Below are 23,418 nucleotides of genomic sequence, written 5' to 3' on the forward strand. Positions count from 1 at the left end.
CTTCACATGAAGATTTTAATCCCAAAACCAGTATTTAAGAATCTCTGGCATCAAAGAGGGACCAACACATATGTATGTCACCACCACTAACAGGATGCTATTTGAGTGATGAAATACAGGCCCCAGACATTACAGCCTGAAGGGTTTTGAGTATGAAGGTCTCAGAGGCCTGCCTGCCTCCCGACTGATCCTAGTGGTCAAAAGCAGTTGCTCAAAGACTGAGTCATTTTCCAAGTCTAGAATGCAAATGGCCATTGTCACCAAGGAAATGGTGTTACAGAGATAAGCAAGTTAAGCTGCAGCACTTAGCTCTCTCAGCTGCTGTTCTCCTAATACATACATCCAAATAAAAGCAGTCTATTCTTGTAATACTGCAATACAATTCTGAAGCTAAGCGGAGTCAGTGCAGACTCCATAAGTTAAGGCCACAGTCTCAAACAAGACTGCCCTCACTTCTAGACGCTAGCCACAGGTTCAGGGGCTCCCAGGCCACCCACACTTCTAACCAGCTGGTTATAAATTCTGTGGCTTCTACAATGCTTCAGGTTTGATAATTCACTAGAATGACTCACAGAACTCAAGCCCTATCCTTATGATGATAGTTTTATTATAAAAGCTACAAAATCAGGAAGAGCCAGATGAAGACACATATAGGGCAATGTCTGGTAAGGTCCTAAATATGGGGCTTCTAGGCCTTCTCCCTGTGGGATCAGAACACATTACCCTGCTGACACACCAATGTGTTTACCAACTAGGAAGCTTAACTGAGCTTTGGTGTCCATAGTTTATACTGGGGTTCCATTACTTAGGCATACTTGATTAAAAAGTTATTGGCCTTGTGATTAAACTCAATCTTCAGTCCCGCTCTCCTCTGCTGAGGAGGCTGAACTAATACAAAGTCCGACCTTCTAATCACGTGGATGCCTTTCTGATGACAAATTCTCATCCTGAGTCATCTCATTAGCATAAACTCAGGTGTGATCCAAGGGGCTTATCATGCACAACAAAGACACCCCTATCACTCGGGGAATTCCAAGGGTTTAAAAATTATTTCCCAGGAACTGAGGACAAAGCCAGACAAATTCTTTATTATATAGCAGTTTCTTAGTGACAAAGAGTATGGGTTCTGGAGTCAGGCAGGTCTGAGTGTGGCCTTCTACTGTGTGACTTGGGCAACTTACCTAACCTCTCTCAGCCTCAATTTCCTCATCTAAAATGTGGGGATGATAATACTGTTATTACCACAGAGAGAGCAGCAACATTTGATAGAAATGCAATTCAGACTACTATATAACAAAAATTTTTTCTAGTAGCTACTTTCTGGAAACTAAAAAGAAACAGGTAAAATTAATATTGCTACTATATTTTTCTTAACATGTCCAAATATAATCATTTCAAGAGTCAATATTAAAACAAATACTAATGAAATATTTTACATTATTGTCTACATAAAGTTTTTGAAATCTAGCACATATTTCACATCTACAGCACTTCTCCACTTGGACTGGCCCCATTTCAAGTGCTCAATGGCCACATTTGGCTTGTAGCAAAGCTATTACACTGGACACTGCAGACAGATTTAATAATATGGTTGCTATCCCCATTAAATGAGTTAATGCTCAGTGTCATCACTGTTCCCATTCTACAAATGTTAACTAAAACGTGCATGTGTTTGCATGTGAATGTGTGTGCATGCATGTGGAGAGGTCGTGACCAATGACCAAAATCTAAGGTGCTATAAGCCACTACACCAGGAAGCCATTCGGCTCCCAGTGAACATTAAATAGCCACTCTTTTTTCAGGAAAAGAAACACTCCAACTTGGAGAAGAGAGGCTCTCTGATCAATTAACCACAGGATGCTCTTTTATTTCAGTACTCTCACATCTCCCAGCACATCTTTTAACATGAGCCAAATCAAGTGGCCATGACAATAGCTTTGAATGAGGAAAGATACCCCAAAAGCAGTATGCAGATACACGGGGATGCCTGAAGGAGCTCAGAATGGTTAAGGAGTCGGGGGGAGGAAAAACTGCAGAAAGGAGCTTTGACTCATTGGGTCATTGAGCAACTGCTCCATGCCCTCTCAGGCTACCTCCCACAGCCACAGCCCAGCCAGCAGCTAACTGTACCAGCCAATCACTTACTCCACTCCCTGGAAAAAGCTCCATGTTGTGAAGCCAGAAGAATGTCACCAGCAAGAGATTGATTTCAAGGTAATTATTTAGGCAACTTTGTAGCATCTCAGTCTCAGGCCTAAAAGTATTCTCAAAGTTTGTTTTAATAAATGCATATATTAATATGAAATCTCTGTGCCTTTTAGTAGTGGTGTCCCACATTTGGTTCCTCCCAATCTTTGTAAGAGAGGCTTTCCGGACGCCATCACCACAGCATTCATCCAGTTCTTTCTATTCTCACTGGAGCAGAAATGGGGCTTTCTAGCCACCCTCAAGGTAGGAATTAAGAGATTCATCTAATAAGGGTACATGAATAGATTTTTACATAATATGCAAAATTATAATAAACTCAATCCAAGTCATATATCTTATCAAGGAAGACAAGCTAATTATCTGTCAAAGCATTCTCTCCTGTTTAAAGGGCACTTTACCTCAATTTGGCAAAAAGAACTCATGGGAATTATCCTTCCATTCTGATGTGTTTTTGCTGCCTGTGTCCGCTCAAGCCCTCAGAATACTTCGGCGCTGCACTAAAACCTTGGTATTTAGAAAAGTTGGGAGGGAGGGAGACACAAACACATGTACTCAGCGTCTCAGTAAGTCTTCCTCTTGCTGTTTTTATTGTCCCTTTCAGAGTGTTTTATCTACAGTGTAAAACTGGGAGTGACTCATATTTATGAAACAAGGAGCTGTTGTTAGCCCTGCCAGATCATTCACTTCCACAGTAGCTTCTGATTTTTAATAGCGCTGAGTGGTGCTTCCACATGTCCTCACTCTGCCTATCAAAGAGGTACAAGATCTGCAACATGTGCCTTAGAGGACCTGCAGTAAACACACACATCCAGGACTGGTATCAAGATCTGTGGCCAAGGATAAAGATGTCCCTAAAAACTCACAACTCTGATAGGTAGTTGGATCTTATACTCAGGAAAGAAAAGGAGAAATTTAAAAAGTGAAAGAGAATTGGGGAGAAAAATAAACTCACACTGGCAACGACCACCCAAAATGGCAGCTAGTACCCATTTCTCTAAATGGGGAGTGCAATTGGATGGGATGGTGGAGAAAATTCCAAACAAGGGTTTCCCTCAAGAGGTTTCTCTTGTCACATCAAAACCTTGGAAACAAGCTTAATTTACATTCATAGGCAAGTAAGTAAAATGTAATAAAACAGGTTACAGCATTAGATAAGAAAATCTAGGATGACAACACAGGAAGCAAAAGTACCTGCAATAGAAACTGAAAATGAATTTCAGTTTCTATATGAGAAACTCTGCAAAACATGCACATATATGGGAAGAGAACAAAAAGAACATGAAAAGTGAAACTAGGCCAGTCAGGGCGGGATTAGCTTTTTTTTTTTTTTCTTTCTAAAATGTTCTTAATATCCTAACAATGAGTATACATAAAGTGTTTCTGCTAAGACTTTATAAGATTTCCTTATGCAGAAATAAATAGCAGATAATTTTTCAGCATGGCACTAATTCAGGAAAAAAAAAAAAGTATATAGTTATCTATCTACCCCACAAGAACATTGGGTTTCTCCAAATGTTTAAACAAAAAGATCTACCAAACATTAAAAAAGTATCTCCTACTTATATTCCATTAGTGGTGACATCAAAGCATTTTACTGAACTAAACTACTCGTATGTCAGTTGAATATAAGCAGATTATGAACTATTATTATTGTAGATATTCAATATTATAATTACAGTAAATTTTTAATAAATGTTAGCTAGTATGTGTAGTCATTGTTTAAAGCACTTATACATATATTATCTAATTCTTAATTGATCTGCAACATGTGCGTTAGAGGACATGAGAAAAGAGCCATTACCCTCCCCATTTTATAGACAAGCAAACAGAGGCACACAAAACTGAATTGGTCCAACTTCAAAATTATAATAATTGGCAAAATCAGAATTCAAACTCAGCAGTCTGGCTCCAGAATCTGTGCTCTTAACCTCCAAACTATACTCCCTTCACAAGAAAATATATAAACTCCTTACAGGAAGGCGGAATATAAATATGAGGGAGTATCAGCCAGTTCGTTTAATGAGAAGTCACTAAATAGGCTCATAAGAAAGGTAATGAGAAAAATTATGAAATGACCTGGCTGAACACTTGAATCCACAAGATTTGCTTATTTAATAACAACTTAGATACTAATCCAAAGGATTACATACCAGTTGGGCTTTTAAACATCCTAAACTGAGAGGTAGGAAACAGGAATCCTATGTCAGCACTGCTACTAGCTACTTATATCTTCTTGGGTAAGTAATCAGTTTCCATGTCTATAAAATGGGATGGTTGGATCAAATATTTGATAACATCTCTCATAATTCTGTGACACCGTGTTTCCCTGAAAAATTTCCTTCCTTTCTTTTTAAATTCAACATAGAGTAAGTAACTGCTTACTGTGCAGTGGACTATAATTCTGTGGGTTTTCAACATTGCTAAAGTTATTCTGGGGTTGTTCTGGTTCAGAAAATTCACCTTGCCATGTAAATGTGAGAACTTATGATAAATAAAGTTAACCTGTTTGAATTTATTTTAAGCTTTCTCAGAATTATTTTTATATTTCAGACCAAAAAATGCTCAGATTTTTAAATTTTGTTCTCTATTCACTAATTCGATCACCTTGATCACCCATGTCCCCCTCCATTCCCCTCTCACTGGAGGACCTGAAATGTTTGGGGTGATGTGACTGCTGTGGTTTGAATATGTCCCCCAAAGTTCATGTATTAGAAACTTAATTGCCACTGTAGCGGTACTTAAATATGGGATATTTAAGATGTGATTAGGCCATGAGGGCTCCACCCTCAAGAGTGGATTAAGGCCATAATCACATGGCCATCCCATGGAATGGGTTATCACAGGAGTGCATCCTAATATAAAGGATGAACTCTTAGCCCCCATTTTCCCCCCCTTTCTTGCACACTTGCTCATCATGTGATGCCTTCCACTATGGGATGACCCTTGCCAGATGTTGGCACCCTGCTCTTGTACTTCCCAGCTTCCAGAACCATAAGCCAAATAAACTTTGGTTCTTCATAAATTACTCAGTCTCGGGTATTCTGTTTTAGCAGCATAAAATGAACTTAGACAGTGACAAAGCTTTATACTTGATATCTGAGAGAACAGTCACATACTTTAACTGTGTGCAGCTGGGTGGTCTGTCAGAAGACAGATTCTACCTCTGTGAATGCTGCTCCTAAAGCAGGATTCCAAGGGGTCCATCCTGCTGTCCTTCAAATATGTTCATTATTATTTTCCCCATGGTCTGTCTTTGCCAAATCCTCAGATTACCTGGGCCAAATCTGTAGGCTTAGACTATAGAAGGGAAGAACAGAGATAAGAAAGATTAGGAAAGGAGAGGAGAGATACTAAATAGTAAATGGTTTGATAGGATCTGTTCACTTACCCTGAGAATTAACCTTTCCAAAGGGCAATAACCACCTACCAGAGATTCTTTCTTCACATACTTGTAGGAAAAAAATCTATAGTTTTCATTATAACCCACACTAATAGGACAGACAATGAATATAAAGCATAAACAATCAGATACCTTTGGGCATTAGAGTCTTTAGGATGCAGCCATCATACTCTTCACAGGCTCTTTCTTGCTCATGATACCTAACTTTGTACCTGTACTTTTCTTTAGCTTTTCTCATCTACTTCCTACTCTAGAAAGTGGGTTTATTAATATACGCAGAAGCAGGAAATATCATCCTTTTCTCCACAGGCTACTAAGAGAATGAATTCTAAGGTTCCAGGCATCAAAGCACACTAAGCAGAAGCCTATCAGAGCTACACCAGGATCCACTATGCACCAGCTGAGTGACTCTGGGCAGGTGCCTGAACCTCTCCAAGTTTCAGTCCCTCATATGTAAATTGGAATGTGATCATGAGACATAACACTTTTAGCACAGAATCTGGTATAGAAGAAATACCTCATATATGTTAGAGAGAATTATCACATTTTCAAAAGTTTGTTCGGATTAATTTGTCATTTTTCAAAAAACTGTCATGACCAAAATGTAAAGTTTCCAAATCTGGAATAGAATTTGAGGCAAGGTTACTGGGAAGCCAGTTCCACCTGAAGTACACAGAGTAGGCTACTCATCTTAGCACTGAATTTTTATTTGAGGATATACAAGAAAAATGGGGAAAGGGGGATGGCGTTTTAATAAGGCAGAAGTAAAGCACAACTAAAGCCACCGTAAGGAATGAGATACATAGCTCACTTGCAAATAGATATGGCCAGCCTGAATAGAACATGGGCTTTAAAATCAAAAGAACTGGATTTCAATTCTTATCCTCTCACTCACTAGTTAATAACAAGGGAGAAAATATTTAATCTCTTCCTCAGATTCCTTAGCTATAAAAGCTAGGATGTAAAATGACGTTCACAGAGCTTCTCTGAGAACTAAATAAGACACATATACGACGGCCCAATGCCCAGCATCTAGAAAGCATTCAATAGCTTTTAATTGTTTTTTCTTCCAAACTATCTGGAAAATAATTTTCTAATTTCAGGGATGATAGGTTGGTCAGAGCCAGAATAGTTATATGTGAATAACTGATGTTCTGCTGGCACATTAAAATATCACCTCATGAGAATCGTAACACGCATTCCTTTAAAGTCTTATCATGAAAACATAGCATTTGAATAAGAATAAAATTTAAAAGAAAAAACAAAATATCCCCTATCTCTTCAGGGAAGGCCGTTTTAGAAGTTTGTGGCTAGTCTTATTATAAGATGGGAATAGAAACACTATAACGATTGTAGAAAATGACTCACAGTCTTGAATACTGGAGCCCAGAACTCAGTTCTGGGAGCTAGGAGATGCGTTGCTGTCACCCTGAGAGCCTCTACTCTCATGTGATTCTTGTCTGTCTACTCCCTCGCCCCTCCTTTTTCTCCTTTCAATTTGTTTTTTGCTTCTCTCTTGCCAGTAGCAACAGCTGGTAATATTTAGCTCAATGGTAGTGAAGCTCAGGGCTGTGATACCAAGAATGTGAGATTATTTCTTCCATAAGATAAATATAAGATATAAGATATAAGTGATGTTCTGACGCAAAATGGTGACTGCCTCTTTGCCTCAGGACACAAAATAAGATCAGTTGAGTTCACATTAGAACATGAGAGGTTTAAGCTCCTCAATGGGAGGACAGGCCTGATGCTACTCCCTGGATCAGGCAGTTTAATCTGTTTACTTGGTATGAGCAATGGACAGCAGATGCCTGACAGTGGTCCTATCTTAAGTGGTAAGGCAAGGAAGCAAAATCCCTTGGTGGAAGCACTCAGGAAGGGTTGCGCTTTGTTTTGTTTTCTTTGAAATTCAGGTCAGGCGGCCAGGGTTGGGGGCAGTAGCATGAGTAGGCCTTTACCACACATAAAACATGAAGGGCAATGCAGATAATTTGATGCATCCACAAATCCTTTTCTTCTGTAAGTGATTCTCTACTTTGCCAGAGGCAGAGCATGGGGTAACAGCCTTTATCTTGTATGAAAGTACTAGGCCTGCATTACTCATTTTCTTATCCAAAAACTTTTGCTCAATGTTTCTTTCCTTTCCTTTTAAGTTACATAAAATATGGATCTTGCTTGAGTGAGGGGCTAGAATGAAAAAAAAAACATATATCTATATTTCTCTCTATATATGTAAACTCCAACTTTTAAGTAATAATAGATGATGTATACATAACCTAAAAAAAAAACAGATGCCAAGATTTCACTCTTGGGTTATGGATGAAAACATCTAAAGAATTGAAGACTTCATTATTAAAAGAGTACATCAATTTTGATATAAAATGTATATTTTAAAATCTTTTATAATAAAATTCAGGCTACAGGTTGTACTCATTTTCTTTCCCTATTTTTTTCTGAATTAGTATGATTACACTCGTGAATACAAAGTCTACAGTATATATAATAGAAACATAACAAAGGAAAATGTGTTGAAGAGGGATTCAAATCTCCTTGAAGGGAATTTAGGGGAAATAACGCAGACTTTGATATCTTAGAGACATGTTTTCATCCCACCTCTGTCCCTTATACTGGTTTTTAATTGTACTTGCAAACACTTTTTTTAAAGCAGGCCAAAACCTTGTCTCTGAAATACTGTTTACAATGCTTGTTTGCTGAGCACATCCTCTTTCCATAGAGAGCATGCAGGTGAAATAAACAAAGCCCTTACTCCTATCACCAACATGTACAAAATTAATAAAATCCAAATTACAAAGTTTCACTCTCCCACACAGAGAAGACTCGTCAGCCCTGAGCTTTTGAGGCAGAGAGGCGATATATATTTCTTTTTTCATTAAAAACTAACAGATCATTTCTTTTCTCACCAACGCATTGGAAAGAAATTCTATTGGCCTGTGACGTATTCAGAAAAGGCCAGGCTATTTCTTAAAAGAGAAAAGAAAAAAAAAAGTACAAACGTGCTTCACAGGGGGAAAAAATTTCCTGAAGATGAAACACTCCCTAAATAAGCTTGTGTGGCAGAAGAGGATAAAGAATAAAAACACGAACACGATTTCAAGATGGAAAGGATCTGGAAGACTGGTCTCATCCATATATGTTCTCTTTCTAGCATTTGGATGATAAGCATTGTGATGCAGATTCCTCAGCCTGCAGATTAGTGCCTAGCACATGGAAGACATTCAACAATGTTTACTGAACAAACAAATGAATCTCCTCTATCCGTAAGTTTGTATAGCTGTGGAGACCACCTACCAAAAAGTTCCTAAAAGCCTAAAATGGTTGGGCTTCTTTGATACCTGTTTTGATAGCTGTTAAACAGCCTAAACCACTAGGTTCACTAGACGTGGAGATTAAATCGACATTAATATTTGGTCCATATTCTAATATCCAGGTATATATATAGACCATGAACTGCTGGTTTCGAAAGTCCTCAGACTTTGGTCTTTTTAATTCTGAACTAAAATCTCAAAATTCAAGCAAAAATGCATCAGTACTCAAAAACATTAATTAGCTTATATTTTATGCTATGTATTAGATTCTGTTATTAAATAATAATACATACAAATACATCAATATACTGATATCTATTGAATATCAACTTGGCAAGACCTACTTTAACATTAAGGACCAAGTCTCTAAAATTAATCATGCATGTGACCTTGGACAAGTCATAAACCACACCAGGCCCCTTTTCTGTAGTGGCATAATGAGAAGGCTGGACTAGGTCAATGGTTCTCAAACTTTGCTGCATGTTAGAATCACCCCTGGAGCCTTAAAAAATCTTGATGTACAAACCGCACCCCAGACCAATTTAATCAGGCTCTCTGGACACAGGAATTGAACCCCATAGGTTATAAATCACCTTCAGGTGATACCAATGAACAGCCTGCAGTGAAAACTAGTGATTAGGGACCTTCTAAAGTTTCTTGCTATCATCAAAGCTGGGATCCTTTGGTTCAAAAAAGGTGAGATGACCTCTCCTGGAACTAAAATTTCTCCCCTTAGTATGTAGTGTATCTTTTTCAACCAACTTGGATTAAATTGCCTAAGCACTCCAACATAACACACTTTTATGCCCAAACTGCTCTTCAGTAATGCTGGGGCACGGAGGCTCTGGCTTCTGATAACACAGGGTTGAAGGAATTAGATTTTGCTACTGATCAAAAGCTCCCACCCAGTCCCTGTGGGTGTATGCACCAGGAGCATGTGACAGAAAGTTTTTCTGCTCCTGTTATTTGGTCCGACCTCCAGATAAGTTTGCCCAAAGGACCAAGTAGAAGAGTGTACATATTCACCATTGTCCCTCTCCTTTCTCCTATCCACACATGTTTTGAAAACAAAATTAGGCAAACTGCTTTACCTATTCAGTTTCCTTCCCCTGCTTTGCTTTTTCTGATCTGAAATCATTATCTACTATTGCCAGGAGAGGAGTTTCGTGAACCTGTCCTTGACAAGCCAGATGATTATGTTAACTGTTCTGAATTGGTAAGGGCAAGCGTGTTCATATTTAACATGCTCTCACAGTGCTGTGCTTAGAACGACTTGCTCATCCTCCTCACCACCCCGAGTCCTACCTTCCTACTCCCCGCAATGTAAGAGGTTCTGAGATTAGGGCATGAGAGCAGGACAGCAGGGTCCAGAGGCTTAAGAGCCGTCTACATGCCAGGTACTTTATATCACCTTGTTTCATCCTAGGCTGCTAAAGCTGTCCCTGCTTTATAATGAAGAAAACCTGGCCTCTGAGAGATCCTGTGAGTTGCCTAACGGCACACAGTAGGTCGATGGAAAGCCTAGATTTGAACCCAGGTGTAAGTGAGCAAAATTTCACTCTGCTGAGCACATCATGAATAAGGAACAGATGAAGCAAGAACGTGGATGGGAGAGAGTTCATTTCTATTATCTGTTCACCTATATGTAAGTTGGGAAGCAGGAGAGTGTACCCAAAAGCTCAGAGAGAGGACAGCCAACTAACTGTTCAGCAGTTCAGAAAGAAGTTTCAGGACTTCCTAAAAGACAGGAGCAGGTCATTCAACTCCTTCCTTTTTCCTTCACACTTCGACTCATCACAACCCCAGGCTTAGGAACCAGCTCACCCCTCCTTCCATCTACCTTTTTATAGTCAGACCTCAATCCTTGTTCCAAAAATAAATCCTCCTAAGATGATGAGAGGCAACAGAAGCAAAGCGAAAAGGTTTTACACTTGTATTGTTTTGTTATGGGACATTAGTTGGACAGAATTATTATCATGTTTTTATAAATTTCCTTAAAACAAATAATTTTGGGATATACCCAAATTACTCCAGCTTCTTGGCCCAATATGTTTTTGCAATTACTTGGCAGTCCAACTCTGTGCTACTTAAATTAGTTGATAGTCACCAAGTTATTTTTAGGCCATAGCAACACACACACACACACACACACACACACACACACACACACACACACACACACACACACTACTATACCTAGCTTGTTATCTGTACTCCTTAGGAGCCAAATTTGCCTTTATACTGGTGCTATCATTTCTTTTCAATCAATATTAATAATAACATCCTACTATATTTATGAAATGCTTACCACGTATGTGTGTAAAGTTCTGAACACTTTACACACAATTCTTTTATTTCAGAAACTAACACTTTGAGATACCTATTGTTATATCCTCTTTTTGTGAATGAGGTAACCAAGGAACTGAGAGATTAAGCAACTTGCCCAGGGGCACATACCTAGTAAGAGGGGAGCCAAGGCTAGAATTCAAGCTGACTAGATCCAAAGTTCTGTCTTCATTTCTCCATCATTTGCTACAAGGCTGATGTTTCGCATTTTAGCCTTGAATGTTAACCAGAGGTTCAGAATAACAACAGCAAGTTTGTCAATGTAGATGTCTTCATTTCAGATATCTTTTGTAAAGTCCTCATAACATCTCTGAGTGACAAGGGGAGACTTTTATTCCCTTCCCCACCCCATCCCCCCAAAAAGGGAAGAAACAATATTTTTCACAAGGTCTCTGATTTCTGAGCCTAGCCATCCACTTTCCCATAGAACTCTACGTTGCCAACAAGGTTATATTTCTGAATCCCTTTCCACTAGGAAGTGTGCAATCTATGGTACTCAATTCCCAGGAGTGATGAAGTTTTATAGCATAAAGGCCTAACTCCCTGCATGATCAAATCCTCCCATGGATCATCCACTTAAACCATTTCCCTCTTCTCTCATTCCACAGTAAAGGCCTTTGGAAGAGAACAGGGCTATAAAGATTGTAGCAGTTGGTCAGTGTTTGTTTTACAACGGCATAGAGCAAGTACAGGCATGGGCTGTGACATGTCAGGGAGGAAGGGCGAGACACAGACCCCAAGGAGGCACCTGAAGCCGTCCCACTCTCAGGGAGGGAAGCTCCTCAGCAGACCTGACTGCCAGTCAGTCACAGAGGGATTTCAAGTTGAAAAGCACTTAAAAATGGGTACATGACACTGAAGTATTTAGGAGTAAAAATGTTGTTCATATTATACTATACTATATAATATTTCCAGCTTTATTAAACTTGAAACATTAAGTTTAAATATTAAACATACTTAAATACATTAAAATGTAATCTATAGCATATTTTTAAATATTTCAACAGAAAAGATAAAGCAAATAGGAAAAATATAATTGTTTAATCTGGTTGATAGGTATATGGGTGTTCATTACACACTTTTCTGCTCTTCTATATGCTTGAAAATGCTCATAAAATTTTTAAAGGCATATACTATCTTTGAGAAGAGGGGGCAGTAGACTATCTTTTCCTACCCAGGTAAATGACTAATTATTTCCCTGGACCCAGCTTTGCTGAAAAGAAAAGGAGCCCCAAGAACTTTAGAGCAAAAATGGTAGCTCTCATTTTCAATGGTCTAGAATTGTTTAGCTTTCTTATTCAGTTTGACTAGAAACCAAGTTTTAGTTGATTAAAAATCAACTTTGGGTAAAACAAATTATAATTCTTTCAAAGACCTCATAATCCCTAAATACTTATTCATTTGGATCATTTTCACCAAGTTAAAGAGAAGCACAGAAGATGAGACTAAAATACAGATTCTAACACAGGTCACAATAGGGAGGGCACTGTAAATTAGAACAGTAACTTAATCCCAGGGGCTGCCATGCCTCTGATCGGTTTCTTCCCAACCTGACACAGCATTACTAAAATGGCAAGTTAGCAGCCGCTCTGCTTGACAGACAGCACCAAAAATGGAGAGCATGGCATGGAGACAAGGGGACAAGGAGCTTGGATAGGGTGGGTAGCAACCAGTGTTTACAAACATAAACCGTAGCATCAGATGGGGCAGCCATAAATTACCCAAGATTGTACTGAAATCTCTGAAAATAAATTAACAAGCCCTTAGAAGTTTCCTCCTTATGTTCTAACCATGCCCCCCCAACCAAATTCCCTGCAAAAATTACTCATTCCAAAATGGTACCACTACCACTCTTGCTGAAATATAATCTTATCACCAAGGAAGAGGATTACTCAAATAAATCTGAGAGAAGCCAGACCAGAATGATCTGCTTGATCCACTCAAGAACCTAGGAGAAGTCTGCTGGTCATGCCTGTGGGGAATGCCCACCCTGTCCTTCATCACAATGGTGCTATGGTATTAATCTCTGGTTTACCAAGTTCAAAGGATAATGAAGGGCATTCTAATATTGGCCCATTCCTTTCCCTTCTTTTCCATCTTGGTCCCAATTTTAGGCCATTCTCCCAAAAATGCCAAAATGACAATGATAATTGTAAAGTAGATTACAGATCCTTTCACTCCTGAACTACATATTTTCAACCAAATTCCCAGATATTTGAAGAAAAGGTCCCAAAAGCTACAAATAATCTAACCTCTACCACCAGAGCGTCTTCCAAGTCGACCGCCGCCGTGTCTCGCCAACTCGAAAATGACGAGGCCTCACAGCGGCTGCCCAGGGCGCCTAGTGGTGAGGTCAGCGGTGTGTCTGGCCCCGCCCCATTGAGGCAATCTTACTCTCTGACGTTGAGGAACAAGCCCAGGCTGTCCGGCTCCTCAGCTGCATCCACAGGAAAGGGAGAGAGGCACCCCACTTTCACCAGTAGCACCCAGGAAATTCACTTCTCAGTGACTGACGGGTCACCCCTATACACAGCTCCACTCTCTGCAAATTAGAGTAGGGTCTGCACCTCCTCCTAGTCACCCCCATGTTCAGGTCTAGGGGCATCTTGACCTGTGTTGTTTCCCCTCCACAGATCATGGAGACACAAAAGACTTGCTTTTTATCTTGAATCCCTGCACTGCCTGAGAAAAGAGGAGATCATCAAGATCATTGGCTATCCTCCTCTTTGCTCCCCAAGACAAACTATTACAATTGGGGAATTTCTAGGTGGGACTTTCTCATTTGTAAGAGGCTAGACATGCCAAGATTATGGTAAGACAATAGCAGGGTTAGGGAATCACTCAAAGTCAACCAAACAAGAATACAGAAACAAAATACAGAGCTACACAGAAGAAATCTGCACATATCTGTGACCCCAAGAACCCACCACCACCATCACCAAGAAATGCCTAGGTGCTTCTGGAACTCTCTGCATACAATTCCATGATGTTCTCCTTCCCAGCAAAGCCCACCAGACCAAGGGAGAAATGTGCCTTTGTGGTAGTGGAGCCCCATGAGGGCTAGCTTGAGGGGAGTGGATGGTGGGAAGAGGAGATTGTGTCAGTGGAATTCAGAACTATATTTCCCAGAATGCTGCTTAACAAAAGGCGGAATGCCTCACTGGGAAGACAAGAAGGAGAATGGCAGAGCTGTCCCATAGAGACAAAATAACTAGCTTGCTCACCCACATGGCCTATTGCAATTTAAATATGCAATGTGTTCAAACTCAGCAACACCTTTGGTCAACACACTTTAGGAGACTGGCTGGAGATGTGACCCAGAAAATGTGTACCTTGGCTCAAAACACAAAAGGAGAGAAGAAAGAAGATGACTATCTCTCACAACCACCACCAGGTAAAAGATGCTGAATGAAAGTGATGTACAGTGCCCCAAAGGACTGTATCTAAGGGCAAAGAGAATCAGGCTGGGCACAAGATGCAGGCTACTTTGAAAGGTAAGGCAACACTGTATGGAAAGTGCTCCAAGAAGAGTGGGTGAGTAGTTCCTCCTGCTGGAGCTCAGTTCCACTAATCACAGAGTTATTCTGTATTCAGTATACTGGGACATGTGACACATTACTCCATCTTGGGAGGAGCCATGATGCCAAGTGTTGTCAGGTGAGGCCAGAAAGAACAATGAGTCGGGGAGTGTTTCATAAAAATGTCTCTGTTCCCTTGGAGCCTCGGCAGAGGAATGGATGTAGTTGGTGAACTTACACTTTTTATGGGGCCTTAGAATAAGCTCTGCCCTTCTTCAAGGTCACTTTATAAACCACATAAAAGTCAAGCTGGTCAGAAAGGTGAGAAAGAGGAAGAATTTCCCACAAAAAGAACTGGTATCTGTAGGTTTACTTGTAGTTCACCATAGTTGCTCCTTCCTCTGCTCCATCAACAGTGGTTAAGTCTGAGAGACAATAACTTTCCAACTAGTGATTGATTGGAATAGAGCTAGCAGACCAGGCATGACTTGAGTTATCATCTGGTGGGATAAAGCCCCTTTTCAGAAAGATGAGAAAACAGTCCCAGAGAGGTGAAATGACTTGCACAATGCAAATTAGAAGCCAAATTAAGGGTAGAACCCAGATCTTCTGGCTTCCAGTTCAGTGCTGCTAGGTTTTTCTTACTAAACCAATATAATAAAGAGCATAGAAGGGAAGACGAATAAAGTCTATTTTGGTCTCTGGTAGCCAGGGTAAGGAGAATGCTGTCACTTCTATGAGAAAACCCAAAGTGAACCCGGCTAATCAGGACCGTGCTTGGGAAGGGAGCAGGGGCATTACCTTTCAACACCAGAGGTTCTTTGCCTTCTCTCTTCAGGGACTCGAGGACTATGTGAAGTGGCTGGGAGGGCATCACTCGGCTTGGCTCATTGGTATTCTCATCATAAACTATAATTTCTTTGGAAAAGATCCTCTTGAAAGAGTCCTTGCCTTCCCTACAGGAAATCAAGTCTAGGACAGTGATCTTGCCCTGCTGCAGTCTCCGCCGGCTGATCTTATCGGCACAGTTAATGTGGACAGCTCCTTGGATGTGACTCTTGTTGTACTCCATGAAGGGCCTGCAGTCAATGATGACAGGACCCTGACTCGGCAGGTGACTCTTGCTGCATTTGGTCATCTTCTTTGCCAAGTCATTGGGGTAGATTATTTTGATGCTGGCTAGCTGCTTGGGGGTCCCTGACACAGGGCTGCCCACCCCACCTGATGGACTTAAAGAGCCTGTATTCTCATTATTGTTGACCATCTGGTTAGCAGGGCAGGTGGTAGAGGTTCCGATGGCAGTGGTGGTGGTGCCAGCGGCGATGGCTTGGGTTTGGGCCTGATTGTCCTTGTCGTAGGTTGCCACAGTGCAGCAGCTGGCACTGCTGCATCCACAATTCAGAGAGCGGGCAGAGCCGCTGGATGAGGGCATATACGTCAGATTCGCAGCCTTGAGGGACACAACGGTGGTGGCGATGACAGGAGGGTGGCTGTCACTGCCTGGGGCGGCAGAGCCAAGGTAGCTAGAGTCTAAACAAAGGTTGAGATCCTGAGGTCGGACGGGCCTAGACAGTGCCACTACTACCCTGTCGTCTAAAGGAGACGGAGGCATGAGGAGGCTGAAAACTGGCAATTCAAGAAGAACTCAAGACAGTCTGTAAAGAAGGGGAAGGGGGAAAGAAAGAATAAAGTCACATGACACAAAAGGCAGTCTCATCCAATCCCTAGGAAAAGCTGTTGTATCCTGCTGAGCAAAGTTGTCCTAGTTGTCCTTTATCATACCACTATCAAAACTTGAAACTCATTTTTATGTATTCAAAGAGGATGCAAACCTGAGGGCCCCAATCTATTTGGTTGCTAAGTCTAGGGTTAAATTTGGATGTAATGCTGTAAATGTTAATGAACAACCTTTCCTAGACCTACATAAAAGTTCAGCTGTAGAGAAGGTATAAGCACAAATAATTAGAAAAGTTGAAGACAGAAGGGAAGACTCTTAAGAGGGATCTATTCTGAACCTCAGCTCTTGGGAAGAAGTACACTGCAAACATCTGAGAAAGACCCGTTTGTCCACCCTTGCATGTTTGCCATTTAATTCCCTCACTTGCTTCAAAGGCAAAGGGATAACCAAGAGCACTGGCATGGTTCACAGAAATGTACAGCAGCTAAACATACATCAGGGTGGATGTCAACTTTCTGCAAATCAAAATAAAATGATCCCCTTAAGTGAATCTTCTTAACCTGGAGCTATTCTTGCCTTCCATTCTATTGAGGTCCTTTGAAAAGCACAACATAATCATTAAAACCTCACATATTTTCTTTTGGACTCTTATAAATTAATCTGCATTTCCCTTTTTGACTACTAACTAGTGTCCCAAAACGAAATCTTAAGCCATGAAGCCAGATCGGGAAACACCGACCCCAGCAAATCCATCACGCTTTGCTCCCCCACCTACCCCCACCCTCACTCCTGCCTGGAAAGGACAACTTGGGCTCTTCTCCCCTCTTCATCTTTCCGGCTGGCACAGACTGTGCATCCTAGATCTTCTCTCAATGGGAGGCAGCCACGTTGTATAAGGTTTCAATTCCATACAGGTAGATATCCCCCCTTCAAGAGTACTGATGCCATAAAGAGGGCTTCCCAATTAGCCTTTCCCAGTTGAAAGAGGCAGTGAATTGTTGCCCATGGGATCTATCTCTGATTTCAGAGTGTCTGCAAAAAGACAGCTCCTTCCTCCTGTAGGCACAGGGGCACTCTATGACCCGGGCTTGTTAACTCTTCTTCTATTAGGCATACTCACAGCAACGACAGCAAATCCCATGCAAGAACCACTCACCTAAACGAACTTTAAGAGCTATCTGGAAAAATGCCATCTATCATCTGTCTACAAGCGACCGTTCCATTCTCTGACATAGAACCAAAATGTCACAGACGGAATCCACACTCGCGCGCGCACACGGGGGCACGCACCCATCACGTCGGCAGATCTCCACCGACTCAGGTTTCTCTCACCCACCTTTGGATGGGAGCGAAGGATCCAACCCCTCCCTCCCTTGCGTAGTATTTTTTCTGAAGAGCGAGTACTATTCCAGAAACTATAACTGTTTCCAGGCTGGACCAAGTGGTGAAAGTCTTCGCTATTGTGTTACCTGGTAGGGCACGTCCAGGATCAACAGCCTATTTCTTTTGAGAGAGACGCATAAGGGTGTTCACAGAGACACACGCTGGGACCCCCACCTTCACACAGAGTGCGAGGCACACACACACACACGCACACACACACACACACGCACGGAGCGTATAGAGAGATCTGCATCCCTGCAGCACAGGGTCGGGCGTATATACTGCCCGTGAAACCATCCAGTCTGGCCCAGAAAAATCTCCCAGAGAAATACTGAGCTATCCCCTCTCCCTTCCGCCACTGGAGAGAAAATTAAGTGGTTAGAGAAGGCTTCTTCCCCACTCCTGGAGCACTTAACATACCCCCGCTCCCCCTTCACTCCTCGGCACACAGCGCGCTAATGAGCCCCGGGCATTTAAAACTGCAGCAAAGCATCCCAACAAACCTCATTTTTTCTTCGCCCCAAATCCAAGTAGACTGCAGAGAGAGTAAACGCACAGGGCAGCAGGAGCCAACAGCCGGAACCTTATAACCCTACCTGCTGTGGCTCCTCCGTCAGCATCGCCTCTGTATATTTCTGTCTCTCTCACATACACACACACACTCACACTCACACACACACACACGCACCGGCTTACACTCCTCCACCTCCAGTCCCGGGCTCTCAGGAGTAGTGGCGGTGACTTCCACTTACTTCATAAATAAGTGTAGCCCTCCACCATCTGGCGCTCCGCTTCAGCTATGGACTCGCGCATTCAGCCCCCATTCACTCGGCTTCATTGATCTCCAGCAGCAACATAGTTACTTTCTCTTTTGCTACACTGTAAATGTAAGGTTCTGAGGGGGCGGGCCCGCCGCCGACCGACGGCGCGTTGGACCAATAAAATTCCGGGGAAAGCCGACCGCTACCTCACAGAGCCCTGCGGCCAATGGGCAGCCTAGGGGGCGGGGAAGAAGGCGTGGCCTCGTCTCCTTAAGGAGGGCTTATCCGACGCGGCTCTGGGTCCTCGATGTTATAACACGGGCGGTGATGTCATTGGCAACCAATCAAAAACTTAAAAGAGCCAGCCGGGGCCGAGCGGAGCAGCTGCGCTCTATTTACATGTAAACCAAATCGGCAGGATGCAGTTAACCCTTTACCCGGCTGAAGCGCCCGCGGGCTGGACGCGCCGCTCCGCTAAAACTGGCTCTTCCCACTGGACGGGATCCTCCAACACTCCCTCCCCGGGGACAAACCACGCTCTCTATTTTTCCTCCTTACTATGGACGGATGATCAAAAGTGTCGGAGTAACTTTCTAAAGGAAAGAGACTGCGATCACCGCCCCTAGTGGGAAAGCCGGGTTCTCCCCGAGTCGCTCGAGGTGACTTGACAAACCCTAACCCAAGATTCGCGGACCTCGCCGGGTCGTCGGCGCTGGGACCCACGTGAGCGCGCAGCCAGGGCGACGCTTCTGCTCCGAGCCGCGGCCCAGGGCCACGCGCCGAGGGCCCGAGCTCGGCAGCCGACCGTCGCGGACAGGGAGACCCTTCAGCCTCGGCGCGTCCGCCTCCCGCCCGCCCGCAGAGGTCGCTGCCCCTCCGACTGCCCCGGCTTGACCGCCGCGCGCCGCCCTCCCGCACACCTACTTCGCCGCCTGGGTCACGCCCCTGCCGTCCCCAGGCTTTTCCACTCCGGGCTCGACCCGGAGCACTAAGGCGGCGCCACTGAGGGCTGCTCGGAGGAAGAGGCCTGAGTCGACGTCCGAGGCGACGAGGGACGCGCCCGGAGCAGCGGTGCGGAGGCCAATCCCCTGGCCGGGCGTCCCGGGCCCGCCACGCGCCCGCCGCGCCTCCGCGGCTTGGTCCCAGCCGGCCGCCGCCCCCTTTCCCGCCTGGCGCGCTGGGTCCCCGCGCGGTGCCAGCCGCTCGCAGCCCACCCGCCCCACAGGCCTCGGCCGCCACCCCTCCGTCCTGCAGGGCCCCTGCCGAGCCCAGGACCGCCAGCCCGGCGCTTCTGGAACGGCCTCAGCTGGCAGAAAACAGCCAGAGCCGAGTGCAAATAGCCAGACTGAATGGGGTGAGAGGAGCGTGGAGGAGGCCACCCCCGGCTCCCCTGAGTTTGGCCGGTCGGAGGTAGCTGGATAGCCGGCCTCAGCGCGCCCCGGGAGGACAGTGGGGGCGGGGCAGGCCGCCCTGTGCCAGGTCTGGAAAATATTCGTATCAGGGAAGCTGCAGGAAAGTTGCCCTGGCATACAAAAAGAAGTGGAGATGAACAAGCCCAAATGAACTGTGGGGAGTCTCCGTCCGGAACCCTAACGAAATAGAGCTTTTTCTTACCTCTGAGAGGAAGGGATAAAAAGTAAAATAATTGTAATGGAATAATACATTATGAGCGCTAGGGAATGTTAGGCTATCACTTTTCTCCCTTACCTGATTGGTTGCGGTTTGGAGGTCTACTTCAGACTCCAGGCCTGGTAGTATTCTAAGTAGCAGGGACATATTCATGTAATTGTTTTCAGGGCGGATCTGAAATCAGGAGGTGTCAGACCGTAGCTAGCGGGTCAGCTATGCTCAATGAGCTGTGAAGAGAAATCCCCTTGGGCACCTCCACTTATATACAGGCACATACCATGCAGCCCAGCTTTTCACACTGGCGTTACAACCGGCATCACGTGCATCTGATAGTCTTACATAGGAGAGGGTTTTGTGTAACCTCTGTCGACAAAAAGAGTCAAATTGTAAAATATTTGAAGAGATTTATTCTGAGCCAAATAGTGACCACGGCCTGTGACACAGCCCTCAGGATGTCCTGAGAACATGTGTCCAAGGTGGTTGGGGTGCAGCTTGCTTTTACACATTTTAGGGGGGCATGAGACATCAAATACATTTAAGAAATACATTGGCTTGGTCCAGAAAGGCTGGACGACTCCAACGCGAGGGTGGGTTTTCAGGCTTTAGGAAAATTTAAACATTTTCTGGTTGACAATTGGTTAAGTTTGTCTAAAGAGATCAAAGAAAGGAATATCTGGGTTAAGAGGTTGTGGAGACTAATGTTTTATTAAGCAGATGAAGCCTCCGGGTAGCAGGCTTCAGAGAGAATAGGTCTAAAATTTCTTATCAGATTCAAAGTCCACGTTGATATATAACAAGGCGTGTCGGAACCTCACTTCCCATCATAGCCTGAACCAGTCTCAGGATAAATTTTATAAGAGCCCTGGCTGAGAAATTAGTCCGTTCAGATGGTTGCGGGTGGGGGTGGGGCTTAGAATTTTATTTTTCGTTTACACCTCTCTCCATCCACGCGCGCGCGCACACACACACACACACACACACACACACACACACACACACACATTCACCCCCTTGATAATAGCAGAGTGCTTAGGGCACACCGTTTGGTTCTTAAATGTTTGAGGATCAACAGGTTATGGTCAGAAAACTTGGGTTCTGGGTAATTTCTATACAAATCAGAAAAGAACGTCCCAGAGGTTCTACCCTTGATCTATCTGGAGCTGGAAAGCTGCAAGCTTGCTTTTCCCTAAACAGACAATTACTGGAAAATTTTTCATTAACTCAGAGTTTGTGAGTTCTAATTCTGACTCTGTTATATCTCTTCATACAGTCTCTGTCTTCATTTATTTATCCACAAAATGGTAATACCCCAACTCAGAAGAAAAAGGGAATTCATTCAAGTGCTCACGGGGAAAAATCCCCTGCTGATAAAAGGCATTCAGTGGGAAAAAAAACATTAATTTGCTTGCTTTAGAAAATAAGGTGCCTATCTTTAAAGATACTTATGATCTATAAATGATGAATTCGTTGCTAACACCTCAATATCTAAGCCCAAAGTATAGATTTATACAATTGCAGAAGAGTTCTTAACAGCTTTTCCCACACAGCCCCAAAAAAGAAAAGTAATTTCAAAAACAAATGTAACTCTTGTAATGAGATGCTTGTTTTATTACTGTTTCAAACTAGTAGATTATTATAATTTAGTTGAGTAAGAATCTAAGCCATTCAAGCTGAAACATTGGGAAAGATGGCAAAATTCCTTATAATTTATCAAACCTGAGACACAGAATAGTTACCAGATTGTGAATAAAGTAATGTTATAGTTATTTTTTAAATTAGGCACCTCTAAGCTTATATTCAAGTCATAAGTGGTGAAAAAAAATCAGATTATAGATGGAATTTTTCCCCCATTCACTACTCTTCAAAACATCTTTTGGATAAGAAGAGGTGATTTTGTTCCTGTTTTTTAGTGATAAATGTGAAAATACTACACTGAAATACACTGCCCTGAGACTTAAATTCATAATGCTAGTCAGCTAATGGCTACAAACCTGATCTATATATCAATAACCAGCAGCAGAGCCTTAATGTTAGATTTCAGTCTCAAAGAAACAGTGAAGCATCTTCATTCAATTTGGCTGTTGTAACATGATTGTATTGAGTCATATATTTGCTTTCACAAATATCATATGAAAAATATTGACTGTTTCAGTGCAAAGTGCTATGTATTAAAGCCAAAAGATGACAATAACTTAGGCCAACATGTAAGATACTGTCAGGCCTCCAAATTCAAGCCTGGTCTTTACAGCCTTGGTGACCTGCACATACACCTCCTGATGATCTCCAGGGGCCAGAAAGTCTGAAGTCACCAGATGGCCACAAAGAGGAGTGAAACAACTAGTTCCTGCCTCAACTGGCAAAACACCCCCAACAACACTCTCCAGACTTAGGGAAGGGCTGGTAAGGGTTCCCTGAAGGAAAGAGCTGCTGTGGTCTGAATGTGTTCCCCAAAAATCATATGTTGAAACTTAATTGCCAATGTGACAGTATTAAGAGGTGAGGCTACCAGGCACAGTGGCTCATGCCTATAATCCCAGCACTTTGGGAGGCTGAGGGAGGCTGACCACAAGGTCAGGAGTTTGAGACCAGTCTGACCAACATGGTGAAACCCCATCTCTACTAAAAATACAATTAGGCATGGTGGCATGCACCTGTAATCCCAGCTACTCAGGAGGCTGAGGCAGGAGAATCGATTGAACCTGGGAGGCGGAGGTTGCAGTGAGCTGAGATCATACCACTGCACTCCACCCTGGCAACAGAGTGAGACTCTGCCTCAAAAAAACAAAACAAAAAACCCTCCAAAAATCAAACAAACAAACAAAAAAACGCACAAGAGGTGAGCCCTTTAGGAGGTGGTTAAGTCATGAGGGCAGAGGCCTCCTGGATGGGATTAGGGCCCTTACAAAAGGGCTTCAGGGAGTGAGTTTGTTTTCTTCCATTCCCCTGTGCGGACAGAACATTCATCTTCTCTGGAGGACACAGCAACAAGGTGCCATTGAAAGCATAGATAAGACCCTCACCAGGCAGTGAAACTGCAGGTGGCACCTTGATCTTGGACTTCCCAGCCTCCAGACCTCATGTGAGCAATAAATTTCTGTTCCTTTCAACTTCCTCAGTTTCAGGTATTTTGTTATAACAGCACAACTGGACTGAGACAGTGGCTACTGCT

General features: G+C 43.0%; 1 protein-coding gene across 3 annotated transcripts in view; it reads right to left on the reverse strand.

Annotated features, from left to right (window-relative positions):
• The window catches only part of DUSP10 (dual specificity phosphatase 10), a 40,987-nt gene extending 21,598 nt beyond the window's left edge, over positions 1–19,389 (reverse strand). Inside the window, exons 1-2 of one of the 3 annotated variants that reach the window (XM_032289306.1) lie at positions 18,612–19,389; positions 15,600–16,453 (exon numbers count right to left, since the gene is read on the reverse strand). In XM_032289306.1, the coding sequence (XP_032145197.1) occupies positions 15,600–16,410 (811 nt within the window). In that variant the 5' untranslated portion in view covers positions 16,411–16,453; positions 18,612–19,389. The other 2 variants (XM_032289307.1, XM_032289308.1) reach the window with 2 other exon arrangements.
• Positions 19,390–23,418: the final 4,029 nt, after the last annotated feature.

The sequence above is a fragment of the Sapajus apella genome, unplaced genomic scaffold (genome assembly GCF_009761245.1).
Source record: "Sapajus apella isolate SASKATOON/1434 unplaced genomic scaffold, GSC_monkey_1.0 scaffold22, whole genome shotgun sequence".
Classification (NCBI taxonomy): Eukaryota; Metazoa; Chordata; class Mammalia; order Primates; family Cebidae; genus Sapajus; species Sapajus apella.